At 43.5% G+C, this 15796-nt stretch overlaps 1 protein-coding gene across 1 annotated transcript in view; it reads left to right on the top strand.

Annotated features, from left to right (window-relative positions):
* The first annotated feature begins 4606 nt into the window (after positions 1 to 4606).
* The window catches only part of SV2B (synaptic vesicle glycoprotein 2B), a 28320-nt gene continuing 17130 nt past the window's right edge, over positions 4607 to 15796 (top strand). Inside the window, exon 1 of the mRNA XM_074155780.1 lies at positions 4607 to 5123. Within this exon, the coding sequence (XP_074011881.1) occupies positions 4607 to 5123 (517 nt within the window). The remainder of the gene's footprint in view (positions 5124 to 15796) is intronic.

The raw sequence follows: 15796 nt of genomic DNA, 5'->3' as shown, positions 1-15796 counted from the left end.
CTTTCTCCTCTCAGCGAGGAGTTTCCTTTCAGGATTTTTTTTTTTTTTTTTTTTTTTTTTACAGTCAGCTTTGTGACTGCAGAGTGTCCTTGTGGTCACTGTAGGGTCTGGCATCTTCCCAGTGCTGCCAGCAGAAAGCAGCTCTGAGAATGAGGATGTTTTGCTAGAGTTGTCGTCCTTCAGGCAGAATACTAAACTGCTCTGCCATCTGTTTTACAGGGATTATTCTGGTGACTGCTAAATATCCCTTGAAAGCATTTTTAGAGTGTTCCTGTACTGGTCCTTATCCTTAGCTTTCATATAATAACCTCTCCCTTCAGCTCTTGACTTTGAGAGCGTCACCTTCCAGAGCACGCAAAGGCAAAGAGAAGGATCTGCGTTTCAGCTCCTCGCCTTGGCTCTCCCCCGCTGCAAACATACATGCACCCATGGCTCCCTTCAGCTCTGGCTCCCACAAAGCAACAGCTCTACCCTCTTTACTCTTCCAGAAACTCCCTCATGCCCTGAGATTCAATACATTTCATAAGAAATCACCCCTCCCTTTCTGCCCTGCTCACTGATTTGCTATAACATCTGCTCTGTGATAGAGCTCAGCTCTAACAAGCCTTGGAGTCCTCTGCTCTCTTCATTTAGTGCCAGGTACAAGAAACTCACCCTTACCTGCATCCCTTCCAAGCTCTGCTGCCCTTCAGCCCACAGTTCATCACCTGAGCACACCAGGCATCTCCCTTATATGCCCTTGCACAGGGGCAAACACAGGTGTTAAGCTGCTCTTCTTAAAGGTCCCTTTTCCTAGAGTAGATACCGTTTCTATTGTGAGTGTATCCAAGACTTTAGGTTACTATTTTAAGTTGCAGAGCTCAAATGACTGAATTCCTGGCTAAGTGTGCAACATCTGAGCTGACTAAAGAGCTAAGGAGTGCAAGAAAACTGCAAGGTGAATAGAGTGTATTAAAGAGTTGCTCTTAAGTAAATTAGAGTGTGCAAGACACAGGACTAAGTGAAGGGTGCTTGCTGGCATCAGGTTAACCGATGAGATAGATTGTTTGGTGTGGAAATAAGATTATGGTAAATATCAAGCGGTATATAGAGGAAAACCTATAGTGCAAACATTATTTAGAGGGGAAGAAGAAGCAAAGCAATGTACTGAGAAATTAGTACTGTGCTGTGGAGAATTACAAGCGAAAAAAGGAACTGTATTCCCAGGCACTTTAGTTTGTGTCCAAAGCTGAGTTTACTGGGCTACTTTGGGGAGACCCAGAAGGAGACTTTCCTGCCTCCCCGGCAGACTCTGTCTGACGGAACCTTACATTTGTCGTGTGTTTAAACCTCACTTGCACATCTCGGAAAGGTAGCTGTCAGTTAAAAAGGGCCCAAGGTTGTAATAGGCTCGATGTAATGTGTATATTTGTCTCAAGCTCTCATGCATCACTGAAGTGTAATTATAGCAACCCAAGCCTGCAATCTTTATGAGATGTCATGATTTAGCATCTAAATGCTAAATGGGGCTGTTAATATGAGTAAGTGCTGCTCAGCTTGAGTGAAAGGGTGTTAAAGAATGAGGTCTAGAGTGAATCAGCCTGTGCATAGGTGGTAAGGAAAGGAAACAAGTCGTGTGAAGTATTGAAGTAAAGCATTCAAGAGTCCTAAGTTACAGTCTACCTCTGGATACTGACTCTTCTCCTAGGGTGATCCCAGAAAATATCCATCCTACACACTGAATGGGAACCCAGTGACTGTTATTTGCCTTTTTATGACCTTTTTTCTGAATCACACCTTCTTCCAGACACAGGTGGCTGTCACTGGTCTATGGGACTTGTCAGCTCCTGCCATTATTTCCTAAGCTGCCCAAGATGTAAGTGATCTCAGATAGTAAATAAGAACTCTGTGTATCAGTGAAAGAGCATGAATGCTTCAATAGGTCTTACTGAAGTTTGTGATCTTCTTTGTTCCGGTTATTTCAGGAGGTAAAGAGCCCAGCTTCCAGCCTTAGCAGCTTCTTAATAGAGAACAAAAAGATTCCCAGTGTTTGGTCTTCAAGAACATACTTCCACATTTTGAAAAAGTAGGTGTAAGGCTAGGGGTAAGGTCTATGGAGACCTGGAATCTGATCGCTTCTGTTACTGATCATTAGTATTATTATTACTTCATTTCCTAAAATGAGTTTTCAGTCCACTTTTGTAGCAACCAGAAAGGGACAAACACAGTGAGGTCACTGTGCTTCCTGCTCTGACATCTGAGGTGCTTTGAAACATAACCTGCCAACACATGATGTTTAAAGGCTTCCAAAGCAAGGTCTAATGTTCCTTAGCACATATTGTTCTTTTTCCTTTTTTTTGTTAAAAAGTCTCTTTCCTCTACTTGTCAAAAGAAAATGTGTCTCTATGGAACTACATTTTTACTGCCTTGGAGAACATGATGTTCAGTCATGACACAAATCTTTGTGTAATTGAGAAAGTTACTTCAAGACTGGAAGGTTCTGAGACTCAGAAGTGCTCTTAGATTTTTTAACCATTAGTGGTGACAGTCTAGCTTTGAAACAAGAGCTGTAAAACCCAGCTAAGTGCTTCTGATGGCTGTCATATGGTTTAACTCCCCTGCACATTAACATCCCCATTGGGTTTGCAAATGCTTCTCTTTACTGCTACCTGTCTGTAGTCTCCTGATCTTTCTAACCTGATCAAAATGCCCTTCAGATTTTCTAAGTTTTTTTAAAAAACTTTATCGATTGCTCTTTTTCAGCCCTGGAAAAATGCCCTGCTGCTTTTTTAACTTCATGCAAAATGCATTGTGTGGTTCAGCATAAAGAAAGGGAAGCGGAAACACGTTGAATGCAGTGACAAATGGTAGAGGGGTCAGAGAAAAGGAAGATGCTCTGGCAGGGCCTGCAGAGGCCATGTCGTAATTATATGCCATAAATATATAGGTAGCTAAACAGAAATGCAGGGAAAGCTTTTATGAAGTTTCTTGGAGCAGCTCTCATGAGCAGCACAGCAAGGCATGGCCGTGACTCCACCCGGAGAAGTCAAGCCTCTGCTCTTTCCGTACGCTGAACATTTGGGCATCACAGGATTCGCAGGAGGGTGATGCCCTTCTGGGCATTTTGTGAGAGTGCTTCTACTGAATTTCTCCTCTGAAGTAATTTATAGAAGCATGTGGTTAAAATCCATACTGTCTGCCAATTAAAATCCCTAAACGCAGAGGTAATACTGTTGTTTACAGTATGTGCATTTGTGTACACTACGATAGGTCAACTGACTGTGTAGGTACCAACGCCTACATATATAGAGACGTGTGCCTGCGCATGTCATTTTGTAGCTCATTTACACTTTATTTAGGCAAGTAGCTCAAAGCTTAAAGCGAAGTCCACGTTTTGTGCGTGCCTATGCTGTGCTGGCTCCTCAGGCGTGACTCGACTCGGTTTCCCACGTGAGTCTCCTTTCAAGCTCCTTGTCTACAGCTGTGTGCCGCAACAAATGCAGAACGCTGCAGAGCCAGCTGGCCGAAAACTGCTTGAAAAATAATGGAAATCAGGTGTCCAAAATGAGAATGTGTTTAGATGTGACTTGGCTTCCCTTGGTTTTCCCTGCGGAGAGCAGGGATTCCATATTAGCTTTGTTTTTTGCTCTCTGTGAAAATCATCCTCCGTTGATGGTTTGATATGGGAAGAAGAGAGCTTGGTGTGACTTTTGGTGACTTTATTTTGGCAGACACTGCATTTTAGCTGTACATCTGTCATACAGATGGAGAGACACCAGGGGAAAAAAAAAAGCCGTTAAATAAAATTAAGTTTGGGATCTGGATGAAAAAGAGAACTGAGCTCATATTTTGTGTCATTACGATGTTTGCCAGTTGTAGATACCAGGGATGAGTGTGCTCTGGGTAGATGGACAGAAACATATTTCTCAACCTGAGAGCTCTGTTCCAGCAACGCAGCCTGGTCCTGTTCTGCTCCCTGTAGAAACCAGTACCACATGTGGGAGGCAGGACTTCTGGGAACGACAGAAACTAGGACCACACATTACTTTACATTCTGCTTTAGGTTCTCACTTAACTTGCTAATTTTCAATGCTCTTTTTTGTTCTGAGACTTTGGGTTTTGATGATGCAAAATCATTCCTCAAACACTCTGTTGCCATTTTTTTTTGCAGTGGAAAAGCGCATATTCAAAACGTTGGGCGTTAAACTCAATGCATGCGTGCTTGCTGTCTCATTGCTACTGTTTCCTCTTTCTCAGGACATGACCTTCAGCACCACAATGAATCAGGAAAAACTTGTCAAATCCTCCTAGCTCCCTGGCTGTGCAACTTGCTGTTCCCTTGCTGTTCACCAGACAGCAGCTCTTCCCACCCAAAGCGCAGAAGAAGCCAGCAAGTCACAAATGACAGCTGAAAACTGAAGCATTATCAGAAGCTGTGTGAGACTCTGTCAGAGAGAAACTTTATATAGGAATTCTTCTTCTGAGCCTGAGGAGCTTTGTATCCCATCAGTTCCAAAGAACAGAGTAGATATGTTCAAGTAACCAACACCAGAAATTGCAGAAATCAATACATCGATTAGAGTATCTGCACACAGTGATCTATAGCATTTAGAAATCTCCATTCAGAATGGATGATGGATATAGAAACACAAACCTCTACCAAGGGGGCAGGGTGGCAAACCAAGTCTCGGATGACTACAGGTACCAGGACGGTAACTATGAAGGGTATGCACCCAATGATGGCTACTACCGTGGTGGGGATGAGCCTGCTCATGAAGAAGACGCCCAGAGTGATGTTACAGAAGGCCATGATGAAGATGATGAGGTTTATGAGGGGGAGTACCAAGGGATCCCACACCCAGATGACATTAAAGAAAAGCAGAAGAAGCGAGCTCCTGCTGTGGATGATGAGTACAGAGACCGTGCTGATCTTATGGCAGAGAGGATGGAGGACGAGGAGCAGCTTGCCCACCAGTATGAGAACATCATTGAGGAGTGTGGCCATGGACGCTTCCAGTGGACCCTCTTCTTTGTTTTAGGGTTGGCACTGATGGCAGATGGGGTGGAGGTGTTTGTGGTTGGATTTGTTCTTCCCAGCGCTGAGAAGGATATGTGCTTATCCAGTTCAAACAAAGGGATGCTAGGTAAGTGCCACTTGTGAATGGCTCTTCTAATGCAGTAGACAGCAGCTAGTACATCTTTTTCTAGTGACCAGCTGATTTCGGGATTTTCTGATGACTCTCCTTTTGTGTTGCATGTCATGCACAGTCATGGCTGGGTGGATGAGTCTCAAAAGGGGTTTGCATGGTGCTGAGAAGGCAGCTACTCAAAGGCAGCAGAATTGCGCCACACCTAAGCCCACCTTATGAATGTGCTGTGTCCCCCGTCCTGGTCACTGCAGCCTGGATCTGAACAAGGTATTTGCAGTCAGCAGGTCCACAGGGAGAAACTCATAGGGGTGCTCAGGGACAAAGAAGTGAAAGACTAAAGGTGGCTTCTCCTACTTGAGGACTTAGTGACTCAGTTTTCAATCCTTTTAGAAACTAAATTGTAATAAGAAGTCCACAAAGCAGTACCATCCAAATACGACAGATATAAAAGACAGGGGTCTGTTTGCTCTGGATCATCTTGCTATTGCATTGTGGTTCCTGATGCTGCTGTGCTCTCCAAAGGTTTCCACTTTGCCCATGTTCCCCTTTTCTTTAGCCCCAGGTCCCAGCTGGCAGACCAGCTGTGCAGTCTGTTCCTTCTGCACATGAACTTCTCAGCCAGAGCAGTTTGCTCATACGTACTGGGTCAGAAGTAGCAGATGGAGGTTTCTTCTTAGGTCTGTGGAATGCAGTTAATGTGCTGCGTGGGGATTAAAGTCTGGGGCTACTGGCAACATCCCTTTTGCATCACCATTCACACCTCCCTGTGGTCAAAATACAAAGCCTTAGTTACTGCGAATGAGACTGGGTGGAAAGGTTTGGATGAACAATTTTTTCCCTTGGACATTATAAGCCAAAGTCGGCAAAGTCTCCCACATGTCTAAGAATCAGGAAAGCATCCAGCATGGCCTGTAGTAAGAGCCAGCCATGCAATAGTACGGGAAGGAAAATAAAGTAGCTCTTGGAAGAACTGCTTTAGGAGGGGGGATAGTGTGTCCGGGCGGACATGTACTGGGGTTGTAGGGGAATCATCAGGGCTTGCAGTTCAAACATTCTGGTCCAGAAGCCCTGCCTGATACAAGGGAAATGCGGATTTTGGATTAGATCCCAGCCCTTGACTCCATCCTATTTGCACTATTTTCGTGTGCCAAAGGCAATAGATCATTATCCTTATATAGACCTCTTATCTTGGTGTACTGATGTCCTAGACACTTTTCTCTTTTGTTTCTTCTTTTTTCTTCACTGAACTTGAAGGTGTTTATTTCCATAGTTAGCTAGTTTTTTACTAAAGATTTAAACACTTTGCCTTAAAGAGCTTGCTAACTTTTTTTTGCTTCACAAGCCACTTTAAAATTCTAGCTCGAAATATCTCAGGTCAGCTATATAAAAGCAAATCCCTCACAATTGGATCCTGATTTCAAAGGGACTTCCGAATTCACCAGCTCCCTATGGGACACCATGTGCCTTTCCAGTGATGAGACCTTTTATGAAAAGCAGGTCATTTATTTTGGTGACTATATGAAGCTGAAATCTTCGGAAACTCTGACCCCATAAATATCTATCTCCATAGAGCTCAAGCTCTGGCAGGCACCCGAGTCAGAAAACTTCAAATGTCACAAGAAAATCTATCTTTGAAGTATTTCTGGCTCAACCACAGGTAAAAATGAACAAGAAATCTCCCAAGAGAGCTTGTTCTGCTTTTTGCAGCTCAGTATTTGCAAGGCTGAAAGTTCAGGGTGTTCTGATAAGCTCTGAATAAGCAAGGAGACATTTGGGTCTGCATCCAACCCCAGCTCCAGCCTCCCATGCGTTAACCAAGCTAATCTGGAATTGCTAATTAAAGGAAGAACACTCTTCTTTAAAAGGGCCTTTTCTGCCCCCTTTTAAAGACAACTTTTGAGAACCTCCTTTTCCACAACAATTTACTCTATCCTTTGCTTGTTTGTCTGGGGGATCTGCTCTCAAAGCTTGCATTCACATTAGTTTATGGCTTAAATATGATGGGAAGAAATTTTTCCTAAACCCAAGAAAAGCTGATTCTTCTTAGTTTAAGGCAGAGAGGAAAGTGGATATTTACGGTAGCACTCAGTTGCTACTGATTGGTATTATACATGAGGTCTCTGATTCAATCCATCTTACTTGTTAAGCACATTTTTTGTGTCTGCTGGGTATCTCTCGACTGTAGATTTCCTCTTGAATTTGAGGCTTGTGATATGATCCTTTGTGAAAATTAATTAAACTTGGTTTAGAAAGCTTTAGATTGCACAGTGGTGCACTAATGCGAACAATGAATACCCAAGGGCATCAAGAAGTGAGGGTGTGAGGAGGCTGGAGCGGGCGTGGGGCTGCTGGAGGGCGTAAGAGGAGCAGAGTGCAGATCTGTGGGTCTGGAGAGGAGGAGGAAAGCTTTCTGCCAAGCTGAGGGCAGTGCAGGGAGACCAGGTTTGGGTGCAGGCCTGCCTCCAGCACAGCCTGGTGTCCCAAGTACTGCCCTGACAAGAGGGCTTCATCCCTTTTCTGGGCAGCTGTGGGTACATGGCATGATAAAGACAGTCAGATACCAGGTCCTGAAGGGAAAGGCTGGGGAAGTGCTATTGATGGAAACAAGAACATAATCTTCCTCAGAACCCTTCCTGGATTAGCTTCAGCACCCATCCACTAGTAACTAGAAAAAGATATCTCCTAACAAAACTCAGAGGCTTCAACACGTGCTCATTTCCCTTGGGGTTTCCATTCCCATGACAGTGCATGGGTTGTGCTATTGCAAATCGATCTTGTTAATGCTCAGGGTTCAATGACACTTATAGGTTGACTTGGCGCAATAATGGTTGGCAATCAAAGAGCTGTCTACCTCAATTTCTGCCTAATGTGCAGTGGCAATCTTGTAAAAGTGTGTCTGCACAGAATGAATGGAGAGTTGATTAGAGAAAGCAAAGCTTTCCCTCAAATTATCATGAACCTTCAGGGATGCGGGGTCATCATCCACACGTGTTATCGCCCCTTACCTTGCTCCCATGTGCCAATAGATGTCTACAGACAAGCTCATGTTCATTCCCAAGCGACCCTTCACCTCAATACATTTTTTGCTAAGGAAACATAATCAGGTTATCCCAGGTGGAGTTAGGGTTGCTTCCAGGCAGCTGCTAACATTTAAACACACGGCAAGGTCTCAGCCATAACAAGTGAGGCCAGGAGGGAAAAAAATGGGAAATAAATCAGGTAAATAATGAAACTCTTCCAGAAATAGGAAGGGACAAATAAGAAAGCTAAAGTAGATGCCCCCTAAAGACCAATTTAGTGAAATTCAGCTTTTGCTAAAAGGACATTTTGCATTAAATACTCTTTATATTGCATATTTTTCCTCCCTCGGAAAGCAAGCATGGAAAAATATCAAGCAAATTATGGCCAAATTATGCAAAAATTACAAATAAACAGATGCCCACAGTGTTTCATGAAATGTGTGAAATGAATATGACACATCTTAGAAAACGTTTACATTTTGTTCTGAAAATAAACATCTCACCATCAGATGCAAATTAACAGCTATTTTAGCCCTAAATATCCCTAGTGGGACAAAACACTTACTTGGAGTTTTCTGTTATGCAAAATGCTATTTTGAAGTTGATTGCAGGGGTATTACAAAAAAAAAAAAAGAAAAAAAGAAAAGAAACAACTGTATATATTTCAGCAGTTTGATTTTATCAATGTTTAACACTAGTTGTTAAGAATAAGTTTGGTAACTTGTAACAACATTATTTTTACATATTCATTTGATAAATCTGCTTTGCTGAACTTTCTCCAGTAGTAGTCGTAATAAAAATTAATTTATTAAATTTACTGAAACATAATATTCCTTTTCAGTATAATGCATCCTGTCAGAAACAGAATATTTTTTTATTTGCTAACGATAATCATATGAAGAGTCATAAATTTTCTATTTACATATTTGCTGAAAAGTACACAGTATCATTATTTGGAGAAATATCATATAAATTTATATCTTCAAGTGCTTTTAATCACCTCTCAGAGGACTAAGTCTACTTGCAAGCATAGAGCAGTAAGTATACAAGAATAAAAGATGGTGTCATAGTCATGTTTTAGACTTTTTCACATCCTTGTGTATCAAAAACTCAAGGCAGAGTTAAAGCTTCTCAGATCCCCAGAGCTGCAGTTGTGTTATCATCATTTCACACTTCAGCAAACTGAGACAAGAAAATTTTTTAGGGCTTTGCCCATAACTGCAAAACAGCCACACCGATGCTGAGAATAAAACGGGTCTTTCAGGCACACAGTTCCCCTTTTCTTTTTACTGAATTTCACTGAATTTCACTGAATTTTTAGAGTTGGAAGGGACCATAGAGATCATCTAGTCCAACTCCCCTGTTGAAGTAGCATTGCCTAGAGCGTGTTAGAGCATGTTACTCAGGACTGCATCCAGGTGGGTCTTGAAAATCTCCAAAGAAGGGGACTCCACACCCTCCCTGGGCAGCCTGTTCCAGGGCTCTGACACCCTCACCATGAAGAAATTTTAAATTACGTAATAAATAAATATAATAAATAAATAATATATATATTATTATTTATTTATTGTATAATTATAATAATATTATAAATATAATAAATAAATCGTAATAAATTACGATTTAATAATAATATTCTAAGGAGGATATCATCTTACAGACTCTTAGCCTCATAGTGTTAGATAGAAAAAATAGAAAAAAAGATCGTATTAGTAATTGTGCAGTTATGTAGCAATTCAAGCTCGGCTGTGTGAGTCAGGTTAAATAGGATGTGTAACATTATCCCTGCTTTTAGTTGTGTGAAGAAGGTGTTTTATTATCAGCTGAGATAAAATCTGGCCTCAGCTTCTCATTGACCTGAATTCTCCTGATATGACAGTAAATCCTAATCCCCTCAGCAGAGCTCAGTGGCTTTTCTCCACTTCTTTTTTTTTTTGCTGGATAAACGCAGATGAGCCCAGCCGTGGCTCCCTTGCTCTGCTGTGGCTCGTGGCTGCCTGTTTTGCACCTCCACAGACATGGACCCCCAACACAGCAGCCAACTAAACTCTGGTGAGACCTGCCCATGTCCATGTCCCCACCATCAGGCATGAATTCCTGGCTGCAAATCTGCTCTTGTGGACAAACTCTCCTGCAGCCCAAGAAGCATCATCATCCTGAGTCACAGGGACACGTTAGGGGAAGAAAGGTGTTTTTGTGATTTGGGAAGACCCCATGCCTTGTTCAGCTCCAATATGGGGATGGCTGTGTCCCCATTTATAAACACTGCGGGAATTTCATCTAACGAGAGCCAGCACGAGCAGGTTTTTGTTTAACGGCAAAGGATTTGTTTGGCTTCCTCTTTTTGAAAACTTTGCTTTAGCAGAGGGGTTGGGTGGGGGGAACCAGATGGTCCCATGAATACTGTAGTGATGGACAAGTCCCGTGGGGGAACTGTGAAGCTGGCTGAGTGTAAACAGCCACCCACGCCGTGCTGGCAGCGCTCGCCGAAGGGTTCGGTGTGCGTTGCCTCCCCGCTGCTGCGTCACAGTGCTCATGAATTCACGCATCCACCTTTGGCTTTAACGTGCAGAATCCCCTCGATCTCCGCAGCCAGATTTGCCCCATATCCACCCCCAGATCTCCAAAATTGGAAAGCCGCCTTTCACATGGGCGACTCGTCTCTCAGTGGCAGACCCATTAGCTGTAGATGAAGTCTCTCTGCTGGTACTTAATCAACAAGGAAAGCACAAAGAGACTTCCCTGCATTTGATTTCTACTTACAAGGTCAAGGAGATTAATGGGGAAAGCACTAATAAGCCTACAAGAAAAAGCAGATAAGAAATTTCAGGAAAAAAGGGAAAAAAGGCCACCCAGCCCTCAATTCATCCTCTACTGAGACCATCCCCTGTTCTGGGACTCGCTGACCATCACTAGAGCACAAGACAGTCAAGTCTACCATTGGCTTATTCCTCTCTTTAAATTACTTATGCACAATCAGATCCTGTGCCTTGCCTCATCCATCTCCCAAATTGCCCAGACCTGACTCACAAAATTTTGTTAGTGTCCATAAAATGCATCTGTGTATAACAGATGCTACACTGGCAGGAGTGTTTGGATTTTGTTTTTGTTATAGTTTGAATTGCAAGATATATGAGGTTCTAATAATCTTCTGTTGTCCAAATGCTTTCCCCCTTCAAATGTCTTCTTTTTTGCTGTAGGGCTGTACAGGTAGTGGCCTGGGCCTTGAAGGCAGGTAGGAGCTTCCATGTTCCTGTGGTTACTGGTTCCGTGCAGACTAGTTAGCAGAGGTGAGACAACCCTGCACCTGGACCCAGGTAGCCTCCTCACCTTCCTGACAGCTCCAAGGGGTCTGGGACTAATTCTTCCCATTGAACTGGGTTTTTTTCTGCTCGAATTTTCCCTTTTGTCCACAAGTCCTTTTTCTGACTTGAAAGGGATTATTTTCAGATATGCCTCATTTTTAAGAACTTTAATCACATTAACTATCAAGGAAGGAAATTCATGCTTGTGATGGAGATTTAGGTAAACCTTGATTTTTTTGTTTTCTTTCTGAAGCACTTACTTCTAAATATATTAAAATAGTAAAAAGACAGTTTAGCACACACATAGCCATGTACTGCATCTGCCTTTCCTTATTCCTAGAACTTCAGTTTTTAAGTCCACAATTCCCGTCTAACATGGAACACAACTTCAATAAAGGCTAATAAATTTCTTAGCGTGAAAATGCTGTATATGTTACCTCTTTTCTAGTGGGAATAAGCCCAGTCAGTGGTCACATATTTTCCTTATAACTTCAGCATTGAATGAGTCATAACCTGAAATTTATTCTTAGAATTCTGCTCTTTGATTTTCCACCAATTTTATGGAAGGCTATTGTAGACTTTCCCACAGGCATTTTTTTATACTCCATTACTCGTGGAATAGTTTGCAAATAATAGCTTGTTCAGAGTTGCCCTTAACACTTCACCTAACCACTGCATGTGTTAATTTGGAAGCTGAACCCTCTTAGCACAGTCTAAGTCTGCGGGGTTTAAAGCTGAGGTTTGAAGCCCAGTTTCTGGTACAGACCATTGTAATGTTGTTCTGTAGAATATTTGGTGGGCAGAAGTAAGACAGCAAAAGAAATACCATTTAGTGATCGCTTTTCTTGGTCTAATTCTCCTTAAAATTCAAATTTCCTTGATAGGAGCTGGATGTCTTTCAGAGGTAACGACCATCACTATGTTCTCCAGATGACTGTCTCTCCCGCTTGGAGACTGTATGAGTAACTATTCCACTCCTCCCTGGGTCCCTGCCACCTTGTTGTTAACCCAGGACACAGCAATCTGCAAAGCCTGATGTTTGTTGTTCTGCACCTTGGGTCCCAAGCTCCATCAGATGACAGAGTGTTTTATAGCAGCTGCCCTAAAAGGTTTAATGATATTGGCCAGGACACGCAGTCTTCCCAAAAGAGACCTCTCTATCATAACAAAGTGTCCTGCTGATTTTGTTTCAGCCTTGAAGCAAATATTTCTATAACCGGGATCCTTCCCCTCAGAAGCTGGCCAAGCAGACAGTCTCTGGTTGTCCCTGAGGTTTCCTTTACCACAGATTTTCATTGTTTTAAATTTCTAAGGGACGATGCATCCACTGGTTTATCACGTACAAGAACCAATTAAAGCCACATGGATGCTGTGTTGCAGAGAGATAATTTTCCATTCCATCACAGGTTTGGGCTCCTCAGTCAGAATCTGCAGAGGTTTTCCCACAAAAGCAGCTCTGCTCCACTTCTCGATACCCAGTTTCACACACTGCCACGTCCCATGCCGAGCCCACCGTTCCCCTGGCCAGAGAGCTGGCTGCCCTGCTGCCGACAGGATACTCGGCTGCAATAAATCACCAGCTAGAAAACAGTAACAACCTCCTCCGCCTCCTCCAGACCTGGGACATTTTCTGTTATTAAGAGGATTTGGATGAACATCTGCCATCCAGGGATTTTCTCCGAGGGGGAAAAAAAAAAAAAAAAAAAAAAAAAGAGAGAGAGAAAAAATTAACTCTGGCAGATCATTTTTTCTTCCTCGTCAGGGTCTGGTGGGGTGGGCTGGGCTGTGCTGAGAGCTGCTCGCATGGTGCTGGCAGGGCTCACTGTCAGATGGGCGGCTGCGACGCACCAGTGAGCAGATACGGGGAGCATCATCGCTTCCGTCTGCTGGCTGCGATCAGAGCTGCTCCATTAAATGTAGCTCAGGAGCCAGGGTAAAAGCATTAAGCCTTACAGCGCTGCATTAAGATTCCTCCTTCAGAAAGATTTTGGACTGAAACAGTTTTTTACCTCAGCTCTCCCTTGTAATTCGCACTTCAGCGAAGAAGCTGGAGACCAAAGTCAGTAGAGAAAGTGATCCCAGACTCCCAGCTGAGTGTGTATCTTCTCTCACTGCTGCAGATCAGTATCTGAAACCTTTACCCACCTTCAGATCACCTCACCAGGCCAGCTCGGGAGAGGAGGGTAGGACAGGCAGCGTGGGTATTGATTGCACAGAGCTACATGCTTATGGTGGAGGTACCTTAGAGCGGGAACACCTTATAGTGGCCTTCCAATGCCTAAAGGGGGCCTACAGGAGAGACAGGGAGGGACTCTTTATCAGGGAGTGAAGCGATAGGATGAGGGGTAATGTTTTTAAACTGAAAGAGGGGAGATTTAGATTAGATAATAGGAAGAAATTTTTTACTGTGAGGGTGGTGAGACACCGGAACAGGTTGTCCAGAGAAGCTGTGGCTGCACCATCCCTGGAAGTGTTCAAGGCCAGGTTGGATGGGGCTTTGAGCAACCTGGTCTGGTGGGAGGTGTCTCTGCCCATGGCAGGGGGGTGGAACTTGATAATCTTTAAGGTCTCTTCCAACGCAAACCATTCTATGATTCAATTGTGCTGGCAAAATCCTGTCCCGTGGTTGTGGTACAAAGGCTGTTAAGAGGCAAGAACAGATTTTTGTGCCTTTAACACACAAAATCCTGATTGGCCATTAGACATCGTGTGGATAGAAAAGAAAGAACCATTCACAGAGAGGTGACCCCACTGCTCTGCTATGGAATGGGGGAGATTTCAGAAGTCCAAAGTTTTCCACTTCTGATCAACGTGAGACAAGCATCCTTCAAATGCTGCAGTGGCTCCCTGCTGCACAGCTTTTAATTTAGTAATGCATTTCAAATCATGTGTAGGCATTCACAACCAAAAGACAGAGTCAGCTGCCAAATAACTCTGCATTAGTCCTTAGCCAGCTTTGCTCGATGGCATAGAACAGCCTTCAGCTATCAAATTGATGGTCTTGCTTAAATGTTAACGAATTGCAAAAAAATTCATCGTCACCTTGTTTCCCAAGTGATGTCTTTGACAGAACAGGTCCTGGGGAAGATGTTGGCTCTCAAGAGAAGTCAACACTTGGTTCAAGGTGAGGATTAACCCTCCAAAGGGATATTCTTCAGACGTGCCGGAAAAATGTTTCTTTTTGACATTTCTTTAGTCAGCAAATAGGAATGTTTCCCATTAAGACAATGTATTTACTTGCTCAGCATCTGTTGCCTTCACTGGGAACCAGGGATTCAGGGAACACTGATTCTTTTCTTGAGTTATGGTGTTTCCTTCAACCCCTGCTCAGCCAGGTCTTGGACCTGACATGCCCCCAGCCTCCAAGCATCTCCAAGCATAATTATTTCCTTCAAGAATCCCCTGCACTGCAAGTTCTGCTTTTTGGCTAGCAGATATTCCTCCATCCTGACACAGTTCAGCTCCTCTGGATCATATCCAGCCATGACAAGGCCCCAGCAGGATCTCAACAGCAGGACTGTGCAGCGTATAGGCATAGACTATAATCCTGCCCATGGTGTCTGAGATGATATAGGAGGTGTTCTGGGAACAGCCTCTTGCACCTCCCCAGGAAACACAGTGGTTGCCACCACTTTCCTCTGAAATATGGTGATGATGACACTGCTCCTACTCTGTGGACCACTAGCTTGCAGTAGACAGCTCTGAGACATATGTGGGTTAGTAGGTGAGGAGCTGCCAACGCAGTAGTGGTGTGCTTGGGTGTGTTGCGCCAAACTCTTCCATGTCAGCAGCTGGCAGAGCCATCAGAGCATGCTGTAAAGTCACCTGGTCACCAAGTGGGTTTGGTCCTGCAGTGCTAAGAGGCAGCTGCAGCCACACAGAGAAAGTGGACAAAGCATGAAGGTCTTTGTCTTTTGCACTGTGAAACTCAGGAGAACTTCAGGAGCATAGGCTCTCTCCTTGTGCTCTTGCCTCGTCTGGGCTTTTTCAGAGGAACCTTGGGGACACATGCTCCTGCCTGATCCCTTCCATCCTTACATGTTTCCTGGCTCAAATGAATGAACAGATTTGTTCACAGCCAAGCCTAAAATAAAAATTTAAAGCCCAGGGGCCAATAAAGCCTTCAAAGACCTGGTCCGTGTGCTGCCAGTTGCTAGACTGATCAATTCCCAGATGTTATTCCTTAACAGCAGTGCAAATCATTTTCATCTAGCTGATCAATGTTTCCAGCCCTCCAGCACTGATTGCTGTTAGATTTTAAATGCTTAATATCTAATCCTGCTGTCCTTTCATATCATAACCCCTTCAGGCCTCAACAGGAATTTTGCCAACAAAAGAACCA

The sequence above is a fragment of the Numenius arquata genome, chromosome 11 (assembly GCF_964106895.1).
Source record: "Numenius arquata chromosome 11, bNumArq3.hap1.1, whole genome shotgun sequence".
Classification (NCBI taxonomy): Eukaryota; Metazoa; Chordata; class Aves; order Charadriiformes; family Scolopacidae; genus Numenius; species Numenius arquata.
This window is presented reverse-complemented; position numbering and strand designations above follow the sequence as displayed.